Here is a 17,010-nt window from a genome sequence, read left to right as displayed (position 1 = left end):
TCTTGTTACAACCCTGAAACAAAAACTCAGACGAGTCACATGACACACTGTAAGCAGTGCTGCCTTAGAACCTTGGTTTCTTTTTTAATGAACGAGCACGTGTGAGGGGATTCTGGCATTTCTCCTGAGCGGAGAGCTCAGCCTAGTTAACATTCAGCCTTGTTGAATTACCCTCCATATAGGCTGTCCTCTATGAGACACAGAAATAATAGAAGGAGGAACTGTCACAGGATGTCACACAGGAGGGAATTGGAAATGGCATCTGCAGTCATTTATTTCTACTTTTTACGACTTTCTCTATTTACAAAAGGTCACTCCAACCCTGTATGAGAGGTAGAAACATACACTGTGGCACATGGAAAAGATGAGAAGAAATAGGATGCCTGTGCCTTAAAAACTGTCATCTCTAATATTTGTTTTTCTATACTCAAAGGTGGATTGCATTTAAGTGGTCATAAATTGCTCATGGAAAGGTAATTCTTTATGACTATGCAGAGTCCTTGCAGGCATAAACAATGTCAAATTTTATAAACTGTACTTTGCTTTAGACCAGGGTCTGAGTCTTATACAATTTTCTATATCCTCCACAAAGCCTGGCAGGTGTCTGGCATCCAGTGTATCTTCAATAAATTTGGGTAGAATAAATACATTGGTATAATCATTAGCAAACTCTCTGAGTAATAATATGCAAGAATTAACAAGACATTTAAGTGGGCTGACATCCATGAGGCTGCACTCAAGTCCTGAAGGCATTCGCTCTATTATTGCAAAATAATAATCATTTGGGGCTTTTATCCTTTACTGATTATATAGCAATTTCATATTCTGTAAGAACTGTATAACTGGTGCCCGACTAATTTGTTTAGGTTAATCAGATTATTCTTCTAAAAGGACCCATTATTAAACTAAACTTGTATTTTATTATTATAATTATTATTAGAGGACAATTACTCTACGAACTAGTATTACCAAGGGGAAACTTGGGGATAGGAAAGAATTCAAACTATTCAAGAAGCACTGGCTTTAAACACTGGGAAGGCCAGATACTAAAGTATTCCCAATCTTCAAACTCAGCTCCTAAAGTGTGGTGCCTAGACCACATGCATCAGACCCTTCTTTTTTAAATGCAAATTTCCAGGCCCAGTTACAGGCTTCATCAGAATCACTGGGGGTGAGGTGTTGGAACAGGTACTTTTAACAAGCACCACGGATGATCTGAATGGACGCTAAATCTGAGGACCACTCCTCTGCATCCTAACTAATAGGTTACAAAACGCTTACTTTCTTCCCATTCCAAGTACAACCTAAGTTCTACTACGTGATTATCATTTTATCACCATCATGATAATTTACAGAAAGCAGTAAGATTCTAGTCTCCCATAAAATTTTTCCAATTCTCTTTTCTACTAGTGTTAGCCCACAATAATGACAGTGTTTTTCCAAGGAAAAGGAAAAACATGATTTTTAAAATTTAAGCTGTAAAATAAAATGCTTATCCTGGTCAGGTCTGGGAAATGTCTTTACAAACCTGTCGGACTTCGGTCTGCACAGACACAAAAACAGACCCATTCTGTTAGCTGGACCAGTATCCCTAAGAAGGGCGCCTGTGTGATGTAAGTGCAGCAGTGGAGCAGGGTGGTTAAGAGAGCAGGTCCCCTGTTACATTCTCCTCCACTCGCTGACTGCGGTGTCTTAAGCTTGACACTTAATTTCTCTGCGATTATGTTTCCTAAATCAGGATTCATAACAGTGTCAATCCCAAAGGGTGGCTCAGAGGGTAAATGGGAATGATGCGCAGAAAGTGCTCAGTGCACTGCCTGACGCACAGTTAGTGCTCAACAAATGCTCGTTGTGACAGGACGCATTTGAACACAACATCCTCAATTCTACACCCCAAGGACAGGAAACAACCACTGTTAACATTTCTAACCAAAAAGCAGCCTCCAGAACAGAAAAGTGACAAGGTCAGCAATTCTCCTTTGGTGCTACTCTCAGGTCATTAGAGAAGAAAAGGTGTGTGTGAAAGGCCAGCACATCTGGCCACAGGAGGCTCTCGGCCTGGCTGTCTGCCCTCAACCCTGTGTCCCAGGAGGGACACTTCATACCCCTCAGGGCCCACACTTAACGGCGCATGCCAGCGCGGTGGGAGGGCGGGGTCGGGCTTCAGTAAACGTGTGAAACCCTCCTGGTTTCTATGCACTTGTATGCCTTTCATTCCTTTCCCCTACAGCTGCTCTTTTCCAAAAAAGAAAAACAAAAAAGCAACAAGAATAAGCCAAACAGGGGAAACAAAATGAAATAATTCACAACACTTCAGATAATTCTCCCTGGCAGCCCCAAATCCTGCTCACCTATGTTATCTAGAATTGCAAAATCTGTTTCCCTAATATTTTGGTAAGAGACTCTCTCTACTTCTCCTCTGCCATGGGAGGAGTCAGAGAAAGGGGGATGGGTGGAGCCCTCGGGGAGTCAGTAAGAAGATGATGCTGTTCAGCCCTAATTATCTATTTTGGTGTCTCCTTCCTGGGAATCTGGGGGGGGGGGGGATGGGGGAGGTGGGAGGAGGAGGGGAATTGGGCCAAAAGGGAGCACACATCACAGCCTGGTCAGTACCAAGTGAGACTGAAAGGTTCATCTCCACAACCCAATCTACTTTGGACAGTTTTCAAGGGATACGACCATGTCTTGATCTACTTGCTTGTCTGGAGAGAAGCTTTATAATATCAGGCGTGGGTGGGTGTTTAATCAATATTATGATCTGCTACTCCTATTGCTATAACAGGCTTAGAAAGTGAATTTAGTGAATGAACATTACTTTTTTAGGCATAGAAATCCAAACATGAAATTTGCCTGATGGAAAGAAGGCTCAGAAATTATCTTTGACCGATACTGCTATCTATCTGTGTTGCATGCAATTTTTAAAACTCGTTCTGGTTTTGCAGGATCTAGTGGCTTAACTTGCTTTTAGTGCCACACTCCCATAAACAAGCTTCAAGTTAGCTTACCTTCCACACTTGAAAGATTACCCCCAGCATTCTCTGCTGTATACCAGCTCCATCAGGTTTACAGAGAATCAGGTTAACACAACTTAAGCAGAAAACCCAGTCTTTAAGGAATCACTCAAAAAACAATAGTTTCCTGAGCAGACGAGATGCTAGACATACAATGACAAGCAATCGACATGCCACTCATTTCAAAGAACTTACTGTCTAGAAGATCTTTTTAAGTAATAGAATAACAATGTCAATGGTAGTTTTGTACTGTGCCCAGTTACCCAAGCTGAGCTACATTTTGTGGAATTCCCTCCCCTGTATTGTTCCATTTAGGGTTTGGCCGCAGGAGAAATCTGTGTGAGCTTTGGAAGGCGTACATGAAACCACCGCCTGGTGGATGTGTTGGGTGTCAAGTGCTGTTACAGCTTGTGCATGTGTCACTGATCAGCTGGATAACAGTGTTAGCACACAGTAGTACCGGACTGATGCTTCTCCAGATTCTGCCATATCTGCTTCGGTTTCTCCCATCCCTGGACCAGGTGCATGAGAGCTCAGAGGTGAAGCATGCAGCTCTTTCTGCAAGGCACCCCCATTCGTGACGTTCAGGCAGTGAGAGACAGGGAGGGGTTCCAGTTTGTCTCTGTTCGCCTCCATTGCATGTCTAGCTTTTCTTTTCAACAGCAGGCCCTGCTGACTTTAGGACCAACAGAAACCAAGGTGATAGCCCTATATTATAGACTTCTTCAGCAGCTCCACAATTGTGTAAGGTCTAGTTCTTATAATAAATATCTTGTCTATATTTCTCATGGTGGTTCTGCTTCCCTGACTGAACCCTGAACCTTGAATTACCCATGTTTTAGAAGCAAAGGAGCTTTGGAGACAATATAGAGCTTATAAACCTTTCAATGAAGAAATGGTTTTTAGTATTTGTGTAAGTAATATCAGGGCTTCACAATCTAAGAGTTGGCAGACGTGCCAGCTCTCTCGCTGAACACACACATCTTCTGTGGCAAGTGCTCACAGAAAAACTCCAAAAGATCAGTCCAAACCTTCTCTGTTCTTCCCTCCTGAAGCATGCTTCTCTTTCTCCAGTAATTATTTAGGGGAGGCATACAGTAATGGCTATAGGATCAAATTCAAAAAGGGGAGGGGCAGTGAGATGTAGCCAAGATGGTACATCCTGAACTCACCTCCTCCCATAGGCACAATAAAATTGCAATTACCTACAGAGCAATTATCTATGAGAAAGACCTGAAGATGAACAGAAAACATTTGCCACAACTGAAGATATAAAGAAGGAACTACAATGAGATGGCTAGGAGGGGCCGAGATGCAGTATACTCAAGACCCACACCCCTGCGTCAGCAACTCAGAAATCAGAAGAATATCGCAATCACAGAGGTCCTCCCCAAGGAGCAAGGGGTCCTAGCCCCACACTGAGCCCCTCAGCCCAGGATCCTACATAGGGAATATGGAACCCCTCAGAATTTCTGCTTTGAAAACCAGTGGGGCTTGTGCTCCAGAAAGCCAGAGAGCTGCAGGAAACAGTCTGCGCTTAAAGGGCATGTGCAAAATCTCACACACTCCAAGTCCCAGTGCAGAGGCAGCAGTTTGAAAGGAGCCTGGTTCAGACCCACTTGCTGTTCTTGGAGAGTCTCTCAGAGACGCAGAAGGCAACTGGGATTCCACCTGCGGATGAAGACACTGGTGGCAGCCACTTTGTGGAGTTCTTTCCACCATGATGTCAGCACTGGCAAGTGCCGTTCTGGAATCCTCCCTCTAGCCCACTAGTGTTGAGGCCTACCTGTCCATCAGCACCGGCCCCATACCCCCTAGTCAACTGCATGGGGAACCTACCCCACCCTGCAGTGGGCCCACAGCCACTGCATGAGGCAGAACCTCACAGCCAACCAAGCTGGAAGCTATCCTTGCCTCCCAGCAAACACACAGCCCAACCCAACAGAAAGGGGACTGCAGCCCACATGGGGCACCCCTAGAGCATATAGCTCTGGTGACCAGAGGAGAGTGTGCTGCTGGAACCCCTGGGACATCTCCCACATAAGGCTACTTCTCTAAGATCAAGAAATTTAACTGACCTACTTAATAATAGACATAAACAGAAAATTAGTCAAAATGAGGAGACAGAGGAATATGTTCCAAATGAAGAAGCAAGATAAAACTTCAGCAAAAGAACTAAACAAAGTAGAGACAAGCAATCTGCACAAGAAAGAGTTCAAGGTAATGATCATAGAGATGCTCAATGAACTCAGGAAAAGGATGGATGAACACAGTGGGAATTTCAACAGTTAGAAAATATAAAGAAGAACCAAACGAAGCTAAAGAATACAATACCTGAAATTTTTTTTTTTTTTTTTTGAAATACACAAGAAGGAATCAACAGTAGATCAGGTGATACAAAGGAATGGATCAGCAATCTGTTAGACAGAGTAGTGGAAATCACCCAAGTTGAACAGAAAAAAGAGAAAAAAGAACTAAAAGAAATGAGGATAATTTAAGAGACTCCTGGGACAACATCAAGCGTACTAACATTTGCATTATAGGAGTCCCAGAAGGAGAAGAGAAACAGAAAGGGGCAAAAAAGTTATTTGAAGAAATAATAGTGGAAAACTTCCCTAACCTGGGGAAAGAAACAAGACATCCAGGTCCAGGAATCACAAAGAATCCCAAATAAGATGAACCCAAAGAGGGCCACACGAAGACATATTGTAATTAAAATTGGAAAAATTAAAGAAAAAAAAAGAGAATCTTAAAAGCAGCAAGAGAGTTACATAAAAGGGATATGACAATCATCTGACTTTCAGCAAAAACTCTGCAGGCCAGAAGGGAGTGGCATGATACGTTCAAAGTGATGAAAGTCAAAAACCTACACTGAGAATACTCTACCAGGCAAGGTTATCACTCAGATGTGAAGGAGAGATGAAGAATTTTACAGACAAGCAAAAGCTAAGAGCTCACCACTAAATCAGCTTTACAAGAAATGTTAAAGGGACTTCTCTTAATGGAAAAGAAAAGGCCTTAAGAAGAAATTTGAAAATTATGAAAGGAAAAAAATCTCATTGGTAAAGACAAGCATACAATAAAGGTAGTAGACCAACCCCTTATAAAGCTAGTAGAAAGGTTAAAAGACAAAAGTAGTAAAATCATCTACATTCACAATAAGTAGTTAAGGGATACACAAAACAAAAAGATGTAAAATATGATATCAAAAACATTAAATATAGTAGGGGAGTAAAAATGCAGGGTTGTTGGAATGCACTCAAACTTAAGAGATCATCAGCATATATATATGGTAACCACAACCAAAAACTTATACTAGATACACATAAAAAAGTAGAAAAGAATCTAAACATAACATAGAAAAGAAGCTAAACATAGTCATCAAATCACAAGAGAGCAAAAGAAGGAAAAAACAAAAAAGAGCTACAGAACAACCAGAAAACAATTAATGGAATGGCAATAAGTACATATCTATCAATAATTACTTTAAATGTAAATGGACAAAATGATCCAATCAAAAGACAGAGTGGATGAGTGGATTACAAAAAAAAATAAGACCCATACATATATGCTGCCTACAAAAGACTCACTTCAGGTCTAAGGACACACAGACTGAAAGTGAGGGAATGTGAAAAGGTACTCCATGTAGACAGAAACAAAAAGAAAGCTGGGGTAGCAATACTTACATCAGACAAATAGACTTTAAAATAAAGACTGTAACAAGAAGTAAGGAAAGACATTAAACAATGATCAAGGGATCAACCCAATAAGAAGATATAATAAATATAAATCTATATATACCTAAGAGCACCTAAATATATAAAGAAAATACTAACAAACATAAAAGGAGAAATTGACAGTAATACAATACTGTTGTTGGGAGATGTTAACACCCAGTTACATCAATGGACAGATCATCTAGATGGAAAATCAGTAAGGAAACATTAATCGTATATAACACATTAGACCACATAGACCACACAGACCACACAGAATTAATAGATAGACACAAAACATTCCATCCAAAAACAGCAGAATACACATTCTTTTGAAGTGTACGTGGAACATTCTCTAGGATAGATCACACACACCAGGCCACAAAACAAGATTCAGTAAATTTAAGAAAATTGAAATCATATTAAAATGAGGGAAATCTGAATTTAGGACTTGCAAAGAATAGAAACGCACTTGAAGTTAAAATGCCCACAGTCAGTTCTAATGGTTACATAGAGTCCAATTTTCCATAGAAACTTTTCAACCGACAGATATTAATATGAAGACATCCTCTTTTGTAAGCTTTTATATGACCCTAATTATTTAAAACTCAGGGTCTCTTTGCATTAATTCCTTCCTGGTAAGAGTCAAGTGCAAGTGATTTTTCTTTCCCAGCACACCTCCAGAGGGAGATGGTTTCTTATAAAGCAACAAATGCCTTTCTCAGATGTAGAGGTCAATCCATCATTGGGTCGACTGAATTCTAACACACTAAAGATATGTAAAGAAGGTAAGCTGATGATTGATGGAAAATGGATGTTTTGAGGATTGAAGCCTTTGCAGCAAGTTGAGCTAACAAAGGTCAAGATCACTTGGAAGAGGTCACATTACTGAAATCATCTGGTTTTGTGTCTTTCTGTCCCACTAACTTAATGCTTCCTAAGAGTAGAGGCCAGGTATCTTATTTTTCTTTGTAGCTCCATCAGCAAACACAGTCCCTGGCGCATAGGAAGTACTTAGTAAATTTTTTTCTTTAACTAAAAAGACCTGGTTCTTGTTCAAAGAGGAGAGAAACCATATTTTTCTTAAGATACTTAAAGGAAGTTGACTACAGATCAAATGGTCCTAAAAGACCAGGAAATACTCTTCTGTGAAGGAGCCGGTCTCATGAAGCTGGTCATATGAATTCAAGTAGCCCATTGCACCTGCTTTTCTAGGTAAAACAGAAATGAAATATGGGGCCATAAGAAGACTTTCAAGTCCCCAGGGTCTGAGCCAGGAAACAGGATTATTCACCTCCTTCATTCCATGTGGGCTATTTGGAAAGAGAATACAACCAACCTCTTATTAAAAAAAAAAAAAAATGAAATCACATAGCACAGCAAGGAAGACTACGATCCCTAAGCTAACTGTCATCTGCCAAGCATAGTGTAAACTTTCCAGACAGTTGCCAAACAAGAGCTGATACGGATGACAGCTATCAACATCTGAAACATTGGTGTATACACTCTCAGAGACACCTCTTGCTCCTAATAAGACCATCACCTTCTCCATTAGCAGAGGAGAAGCTTCATGAAGTTTGAGCCTCTGTATCTCTGGATGGAAGGCATCCCCTCTGACCAGGCTTCAAGACTCATATTCACCAGAGTTTGCTGCCACCCCGCCCCGACACAATGGCCTTCTCTTCTTGTCCCTTATACTTTCTCTGAACCAGCTGATCCATTTGACAGGATTTCAATGACATCCCCTCTGTTCCTAAGCTCTAGACCTGGATAAATAATGACAATCTATTAGCCATCCTCACCTGAATTTCCAGCATTCAAAATAAATTCTTTCTTGGGTACCTACGATGTACCAGACTTGGGATACATCAGAAAACAAAACACAGATCCTTGTGGTCATAGTGCTTACATTCCAGTGACATGTTTGCCAAACGCAGCATATTCAAACAGAACTTATTAGCGTCCCTGAGCCCTGCTTCTCTGCCTCTGCCTTCCCAGTTAATGGTGTCACCATCCACCCAGTGGCTTCTTTTCCACCTCACTCTCACAAGTTCCGAATCCTACCGTTTTCACATTTTTCTCTGCTGTCAGCACTCCCCAGTGCTCAGGGGACATCCAGCCCTCTGCCATATGACCCAGCTTCCACCATCGGGCTTATCTTCCACCACACCTTGTGCTCCGGCTACACCCAACCAACCCCGCCATTCATTCACTCCCATGACCCTTGTCCTATAGCATGTTTCTCCTCCTGCCTCAGCCCTCCCTCCTTCTCCTGGCCTGGTTAAGTCCCTGCTCATCCTCTAAGGACTAGCTCAGTTGATATCTCTTCTTGGAAGACTTCCCCTATTCAGGAAGACAGTTACTTGCTTCCTCCTCCAATTCAATTACAACATTGTACTGATCTGCTTACCTGTTTGCATCCGCCTCCAGATTGAGAACTCACTGAAGTCCGGGATCGCATCATCCATCTTGGACCACCCCAGTCACCCCGTTAGCACCATGCCTGGCATGCAGCAGGTGCTCAAATAAATAGCTGTTCAATTTTGGTAACCCTCTTGCATTAGAAGTAAAAGCTTTCTGCTCACCAGTGGGAATGCCTAATTCAGCAGAAAGCATTTTTCTCTTTCTAGGGACTGCAGGTGCTAGATTAAGTAAGATAACCACTCACTTCACTTCTGGAGGCAACAGCCCGGTGCAGCGGGGTCAGCCACATGTTGTCCTTGGCATTCACACGTGCTCCTGGAACCAAAGAGCACAGGTTAGAGGCATAATGCAGGCAGGGGGAGTTCTGCTGATGTGAATCAGATGCTGTATCTCGTGCTCTCACTTGCCCAGTACAACCACCACATTTTGTTTTGATTTTCTTTCATATCAGTCATATGATTTCTATCACCAGACAGGAGGAGACACCCAGTGCAGTAGAAGGAGCCAGATCAAGAGCTGAGAATGTCACAAGAACTGGGTAAAGACTAGATGAGAAATAACAGTGTCTCACTGGGTAGAAGTTGCAGATATAAGAAAGCTGAGGTTCTCTGAGACTATAGAAGTGTAGATTCTGAAGAATGAAGAACTTTTCAGGGATGTGCATGTGTGCATGTCCTGAATATAATATTTATTCCTGCATATAAAGTATACAATCATATACATTATTTTATTTTTAGTCATTAAGCATATTTATCTCACAGGGCGCACACTATCCTTTTGGCAAACTGTTAAGGATGAGCAGCCTTCCAACAAATGTATCCTATAGGCCAGTGAGGTTTCAAACAAATCTGTAAAGTTGAGTTCTACTGAGATTTGACCCGGCTGAGGGGGTTAGTAGAAACCCATTTGATCCAAGAATTCCAGTGATTTCTCTGGGACTAGCCAGGTGCTTTGGAGGAAGAAGCCAGCTTCCATGGAGCTTCTGGACAGGCACAACATGAAGCCCACATTGGTTGCTCACAGCCCCCTCACACTCTGGGGGAGGCACGGAGGCTCATACACGAGCCTGAGCCGGGTCACACTCAGGGACGTGCCTTATGCTCGGCTCCCTGGGGCCACAGCACCATTGTGGGGCAGAAGCTCCACAGGAGTGGATTCCCAGACAGCAGAGTACGCCCTCCTTCCATGATGCCCTCACAACCCTCCACGCGTGCAAGCCCACCGAGTCTACAGCTGAACCACTACAACACCCCACGTGCCCTTCCTTTTATGGGGAGCCGGATTCCAGTCTTCTGGTCAGAGATGGAAAGTCTTACAAAAAGGCTACAAAAGAAAAGGAGGAGAAACTATGATATCTTTGCAGATGCAATGGGAGGAGGCTGTCTGAGCCTGAGGACAACAAGGAAGGAAGCTTGTGAGGATGAAGGATGGACGGATGAAGCAGAGAAACTAGAAAGTAAGGCAGAGGAGGGGAGTGCAAAGGAGGCCGCTTGGGGACAAGGGCCGAGAAAGTGAGTCAAGTGTAAGCCGAGGCTGACTAATCTCTGTGAGGCCAAGGCCAGCCGACAGCTAAAAAACAGGAACCATGCTTAGAAAAACACAACTAAAAGACAGCAGGAGACTTTCATTGGTAAAAGTGAGCTAGAAATTTAATGGAAGGCACCAGCTAAAATAAAATAACAAATCATAGCATGTACACCATTTTTTCTCTTTAACTGAAGAATAAATACCATCAACAGTATGAATTACAAAATCAACTATATTTCAATAAAAATAACAATAAAAATAAAATATAAAATAAAATAACAAAAAGCTTGCTGATATAAAAGTATCATCACAGAACACAAGTATGTAATCATCCCTAAAACAGAGAGAGAGTAATCTCCTCTCCACCCCTTTGATTTCATTGGTTTGTGATGGGACCAGGCAGAAGTATTTTTTAAAAGGTCTTCAGGACCCAGGTTATTGTAATAAGCTGTCTAGATTGACAGCTACTGAAAAGTTGTGGCTTAGTTTATCAAGCTTAAAATAATTTGATTCCTAATTCTCCTACTCCATCCAGGCAGCTTACCTGAAAAGGTTCAAGCCCCTTGTATCAGTATGAACCAAACAAATCAGTCTGGGGCGCTAAGAATCCAAGGCAGCAGGCATCTCCTTCCCCAATAGCAGGAAGCCCTGCGCTAAATGCTCTGAAGCAAAGTGAGGCCTGGGAGGGCAGTGGGACTCACAGTCAGAAGACCCAGACTTGAGTTCTGATTACAGCACCTACTGGCCCAGCAACCACTACTGTGTAAAATGAGGCCAATGACACAATCATGACACTTCTCGACCCGCCTCATGAGGTGGTTGGGAGAATCAAAGGAATTTGAAGGCGCTTTGTAAATTGCAAAGCACCCGAAAAATACCAGCAGGTCTTATTTCTCAATCCTCCTTGATGTGTCATTTACTTCTAAATCTATAACTCAGGCTTTCAAGGAAGTGAGAGGCATAGTCTTTGCCGGGCAAAGGAAGGGGAAGTCAAATAGATGGATTTAAGAACACAAAGAACCATCACCCAGAGATTGCACACACAGGTATCTTTTGAGATTAAAAGACACTCAAGTGCTAGGAAATGCCGGAGAGGAGGAAATCCAGATGTAATTAAGAGCAGGGAAAAAAAGAATTTTAAAACAAAGTTTTTACTACCAAAAACAAAGCTTTTCTCTGCTAATCTCAGTTTCGACAGAGCTCCAATGACTGTTACACCGCCTGCCTTTCTGCTCTTACTCTTATTTTTCTCATGCTTTCCTCTCTCCACAATCACCAGAGCTGGTCCCAAAGGCAGACTCCCCAGCTGTCGTACAGAGGCAAGGTCAGCACACCCAGTGCAGGCAGGACCTCAGAAGTCTGTGCCTACCCAAAGATGGGAGGGAGAGCTCTAGAGTCTCAGGGACTGCTTTACTGTCTTTCCAACCATTTTACCACCACATTTTGAATCTAAGCATCTCATCCTCATAGCTTCCTCACCAGCCAAATCACCAGGATACCAATGAGGGCAGAGGACATGGGTGTAGTGCATGCCCCACCTGTGTCCACCTGCTTTTGCCACTGCGAGTCTGAATTTTACCTTCAACCCCCCTCTTTTTCTTCTCCCCACCCCACTCCCTGCTCCCCATCTCCCCCACCTCCTCCCTCCTCCCTCTCTCTCCTTCACACAATCTATTTCTGTCTTTGTGTGTGTACATTAGAATGCTCTATCTAAAAGAAATAACTATGGGTGAAATTTAAGACGAATCTTTAAGGCTGATTTATGAAAGCTTGGTCATAAAATACTGAAAACAACTTTGGCATTAGACAAAGGTGAGTGGGTTAAATAAATTACTGTACAGCCATGTGATGTAGCTGTGATGCTTTATAAGAATGCTAAATAATTGGGAAGATGCCCAAAATATGGTTATGTGAAAAAAAAAGAGCAAGTACTAAAACATTACCTATGGAATGAGCCCATTTTTGTAAAAACATTGAACATTCTAGAAGGATATGCCACAAAAGCCCTGAGATCACTTCCTGGCAGATGGTAAACACAATTTAATCATTTGCTAACTATTATTGCAGAAGAGTCAGGGAAGCAAGGGATACAGACTGGGGGTCTCTGCCATTGGCACAGTTCCACACCCAGGGCCGACCTTAGTTAATAGCTGCCAAGTGAAGGATGCTTTCTGGTTAAAAGAGAGATCCAGCAATGTCTCCTCAACTGAACTGGCTTGAACTAGAACTATGAATATTTGTCTACCACCATGAACAGCAACAGACTTATTTTACTTCATGTTTTGATCATATGAATAATACATGCATGTAATCTTCTTTTAAAAATAGATTGTTACAGATTTCAGTAAAGTCCCTTTGAGAATCATCCCCAACGCTGGACTCTCTCCACTCCCTAAAGAAAACTACTGCTCCGAGTTTGGTACATGAGGTTTCTTTTACATCTTCAGATGCAAATATATGCACGCATGGAAAATCAGAAAACTAAGCTGAGTGGCCAATACAACATTCTCTTTGTATACTTAAAATATTACACAATAATTTTTTTAAATCTATAGCACTGTTTCACAGTATGCTTTTATGTATATTGTGTCATATGCTAATAACACTCTGAATGTCCTTGATTCACTCAATAATACATTTTTTTCAGATCTATCAATGTTGATACTTAAGAGAATGAGTCCATTCTCTTTAACTGCCACATGTATTCCAACATATAAACACACCACATTTTTTAGACATTCTCTCTATTGTTGGGCATTTCAATTGTTTCCAGTATTTCACTAGTCAAACCATGGTGCTATGAACATCCGTAAAATGACTCCTTATGCAAATGTGCAAGTATTTGTCCAGGATAGATAATTAGACATGGACTTTCTCTGTCATTGGTCATGCACATTTTTGGTTTTAATAGATAGTCTGAACCCTCCAAAGTGAACCAATTTACACCTTCACAGTGTATGATTGCTTAATTCCTCCACATTCTCAACAACACTTGATATTTTCAGTTATTTAAAATAGTGCAAATCTGATTGGAAGAAAATGGTATCGCGTTTTTGTGTTTTCCTGTTTAAAAGTGAGCTTGGGCATCTTCTAATAGATTTGTTTACTGGCCACTTGTAATTCATTCTCTGAAAACCACTTATTCATATTCTTTGCCTATTTTCCCTAGTTTTCTATTATCACTTTTTTCTCATATTTTATATTTCTACATTTTTATTGTATTGTTATTACTATGATTGTTTATGTATTCCCAAAACTTTCAGCTTTATGCAGATCCAAATGTGGCTTTTAATATTAAAATTCTTTCAAGAAGGAAAATGACCCTGAGTTTGCTGGGCAGCATAAAGCAACACATGTCCTGTGAATAACAAACAACACCAGCACTGTTTTTGTGCAGCTTCAGAGTCACTTGAGGAATTGACATATAATTAGAAATCTAGGAAGTGGCTTCCTTCAGTCACTGCTGAAGCCCTCCACCCCTCCACTAATCCTCCTCCGCAAGGTTGAACAGGCAGCTGCCAGGGAAACCTCCTCTGCCCCAACAACAAAATTATTATGACAAAAGTAGAGTTATCTAAATGCGGACTGAGCAGTATTTCATCAGTGTCAACTCATGCCCCTGGCTTCCTCATCCTCTTCCTAAGAACGCATCCTTCCCAGAGTCTTGTTTACATGTCAGAGGGAGACGTCAGATGGTTTTGAGTTGAATATTTATAACTGATTTTTCTAAAGGAAGCTTCATGTTATTTACCTGTCTGTCAGGCACCATTGTGCACTGAAGGACACAGAGTCTGCATGTCTAATGATTTAAAGGCAAATGCTTTTTACCCAAGGACATTTTAAAGCTTTTATAATTTTTTTTAAAAAAGCACAAGGGTATACTGACTCTTCAGAAACAAAGACCCAACTAAAAGTGATCAGGCATAAACACTAATTACAAATTAAGTATATTTTTTATCTGATCGCTATAACCACTTGATTTTACTGTCACAGATACCACGAGTAATGGAACTCTGAGCCTCTTTTCCAGAGGCAATATTTCTGATCTCTGAGCCCTGCCATCTAGGAAGAAGTAGAACAAAGAAAAAAGATTAACTCAGTGATTGAAAATCTTACAGACCAGAGAGAACAATTGATTCTTAAGGCTGTCTTAGCCAACACTTGGCTTTCAATTATAGAAATAAACAAATATGAAAGAAAGATCATATGAAATGTGATTATATGATAGTGAGATCAGCTTGCTAATGATTTTTTTTTTAACAGACCAAATCTTATTACAGCCCAGGAGCACTGTTCTTTGAAGCAGTGATCTTGGGAGAGTACATAATGATTCCATGTATGTGACAATTGCTTTTGAGGCCACTTTCTACACCCACTAGCAAAGGGCCCGTTACTTTGCAATCGCACCACACTGGGGGCCAAAATCAGCATTGCCTCATTTAATCACACCTCCTTCACCACACAAAAAAAAAAAAAAAAAAAAAATCAACTCCAACCTCAAAGGATGGATATTTGTTATGCATGAGAGAATTCAAAAGAATGACCTACCACCTGCTCTGGAGGCAATCTGCATTGGGAATGACGATTACATTCTGAAAAATCACAGAACATAATTTTACAGGAATACCACTTGTTCGGTGGCCTCCGTTCTACCCAATGTATTATTTTTAATTAGTAGTTACAACTCAAAAACACTCCTGTGTTAGAGGGTAGATACTTATGGTTTTCTTCCTTCGGCCCAGAACTCTCTAACCCTTGTGTGTCCAGGGGTTGCCCTACAGGGTACTGTTCCTGTGGCCGTCTTCCTGGGCGCTCTGCTTCCTCCGTCTCAACCCTAGTCTCTTAACTCTTAGCCACCAATTGGTTCCCACTGATCTCACTCATACATCTCTGGGCAAATGATTGAGCAAGCTCCGGAGCTTCTCTCTGCCTTGATCCTGACTCGGCCAGTTCCCAAACAGAAGCTGGAGGCAGGTGGGGGAAATAAAGCCAGAACGTGGACTGGCAGTAATAAGAAGAGGAAATCTGCAAGGCCTGAATTCCCCCCGTCAGCTCACAGGCACTCAGGGTTCCATCTGCCTAGCTAATAGGAGATAATGTCCGTAGGAATTTAGTGGGCTTGGGTTACACTATGCTCTGTAAGCTAATACAACAATGAGAACACAGCTGTAATGGGCAATTCTGGCAAAATCAAATTATTGGTCCAACATGGGAATCATTAGCACCTCATTCGTTATTAAACTGGAAAACAGTTTAGTTGGATTCCCAAAAGGGTCAGCTGCCAGATGCAAGCTCAAAGATGAAATCACTGCTCTTGCAGTGATATTTCTTTAGGAATATAATATACAAATTGAATAAAGGACCTTTCAGGGAAATTAAAACCATGTGAATCCCAAGAGTTTGCCTAAGCTTTCACAGTTGAGTAGAATGTCTAAAGAACTTTCCCAATGCTCTCTCATACCCTAAGTCTTCCTAATTTGATGAGGGAAAGGGGAACAATCCCATAGCCTGTGCCACCCAAAATTACACTAGAGACATTAACAACTCAGTGATTCTTCCTAGATTCTAGCTTCCTAGGCTAAGAGAACAGGTGTACAGATCACGATATATGGAAAAGTTTCTCCTGGCTCTACTGAATGAACCCCATTTCGAAGAGGCTGGTGGACCCCACGTCCACGTGAAGGTGATGTGAAGCCAAGTTTCTCAATCACTATCCCTCAGATGCCTAAATAAATAGATGGTCAATTTCATGCTGCAGAATTAAAACCTTCATTTTCAGATGTAGAAAAATATACAAAAAATTAAAAAACCAAAGCTGGAAGTCTAAGATAAAGTTTTGAATATTCATGAACCAAATAGTCCTCTGAGCTGTCTCTTAATACATTTAAGTAGAGCTGGCTGGGACCGCTAGCTGTCGTACCCCAAACTCTTTATTTTTCACCCCCACTGACTCTGCCTACAATTTTCCATAGGCCAAATTTCTGCTGCTGAGGCAACCAGCCAGGTGTGGGCTAGCTCTTAGCCATAGACTGTGCCAGCACCAAACAATACATGTTTGTTTGGAACACAGGACTGAAACATCTTTAGAATTATCAGAGGGAAGGCCTGTTCTCAAGAGCACAAGGAATACTGCACAAAATCTAACCTGAGCTCCACGAGACTGTCAGGAACACTGCTAAGGCCCAGAATACTTGTTTCCTGGGAAAACCCACCTCAGGAACATGAACACAACAAAACTAAGGGCAATGTGAATCTTCTTTGCATATCACAGCATGATTCTTGTTTCTCACAATGTTCTCCACATCTGCTTGAACGCCATGTCAGTTCCTCCC

General features: G+C 41.5%; 1 protein-coding gene across 3 annotated transcripts in view; it reads right to left on the bottom strand.

The window, feature by feature from the left end:
* The window catches only part of ANKRD44 (ankyrin repeat domain 44), a 296,495-nt gene that overhangs the window by 133,278 nt on the left and 146,207 nt on the right, over positions 1-17,010 (bottom strand). For all 3 annotated transcript variants that reach the window (XR_012507147.1, XM_074364224.1, XM_074364225.1), the window contains exon 4: positions 9,396-9,466. Coding sequence is in view for 2 of the 3 variants with exons in the window: in XM_074364224.1 (XP_074220325.1) it covers positions 9,396-9,466 (71 nt within the window). In the remaining variant the exon portion in view is untranslated. The remainder of the gene's footprint in view (positions 1-9,395; positions 9,467-17,010) is intronic.

The sequence above is a fragment of the Camelus bactrianus genome, chromosome 5 (assembly GCF_048773025.1).
Source record: "Camelus bactrianus isolate YW-2024 breed Bactrian camel chromosome 5, ASM4877302v1, whole genome shotgun sequence".
Classification (NCBI taxonomy): Eukaryota; Metazoa; Chordata; class Mammalia; order Artiodactyla; family Camelidae; genus Camelus; species Camelus bactrianus.
Note: the sequence above shows the minus strand (reverse complement) of the source record. Positions and strands in the feature narration are given on the sequence as shown.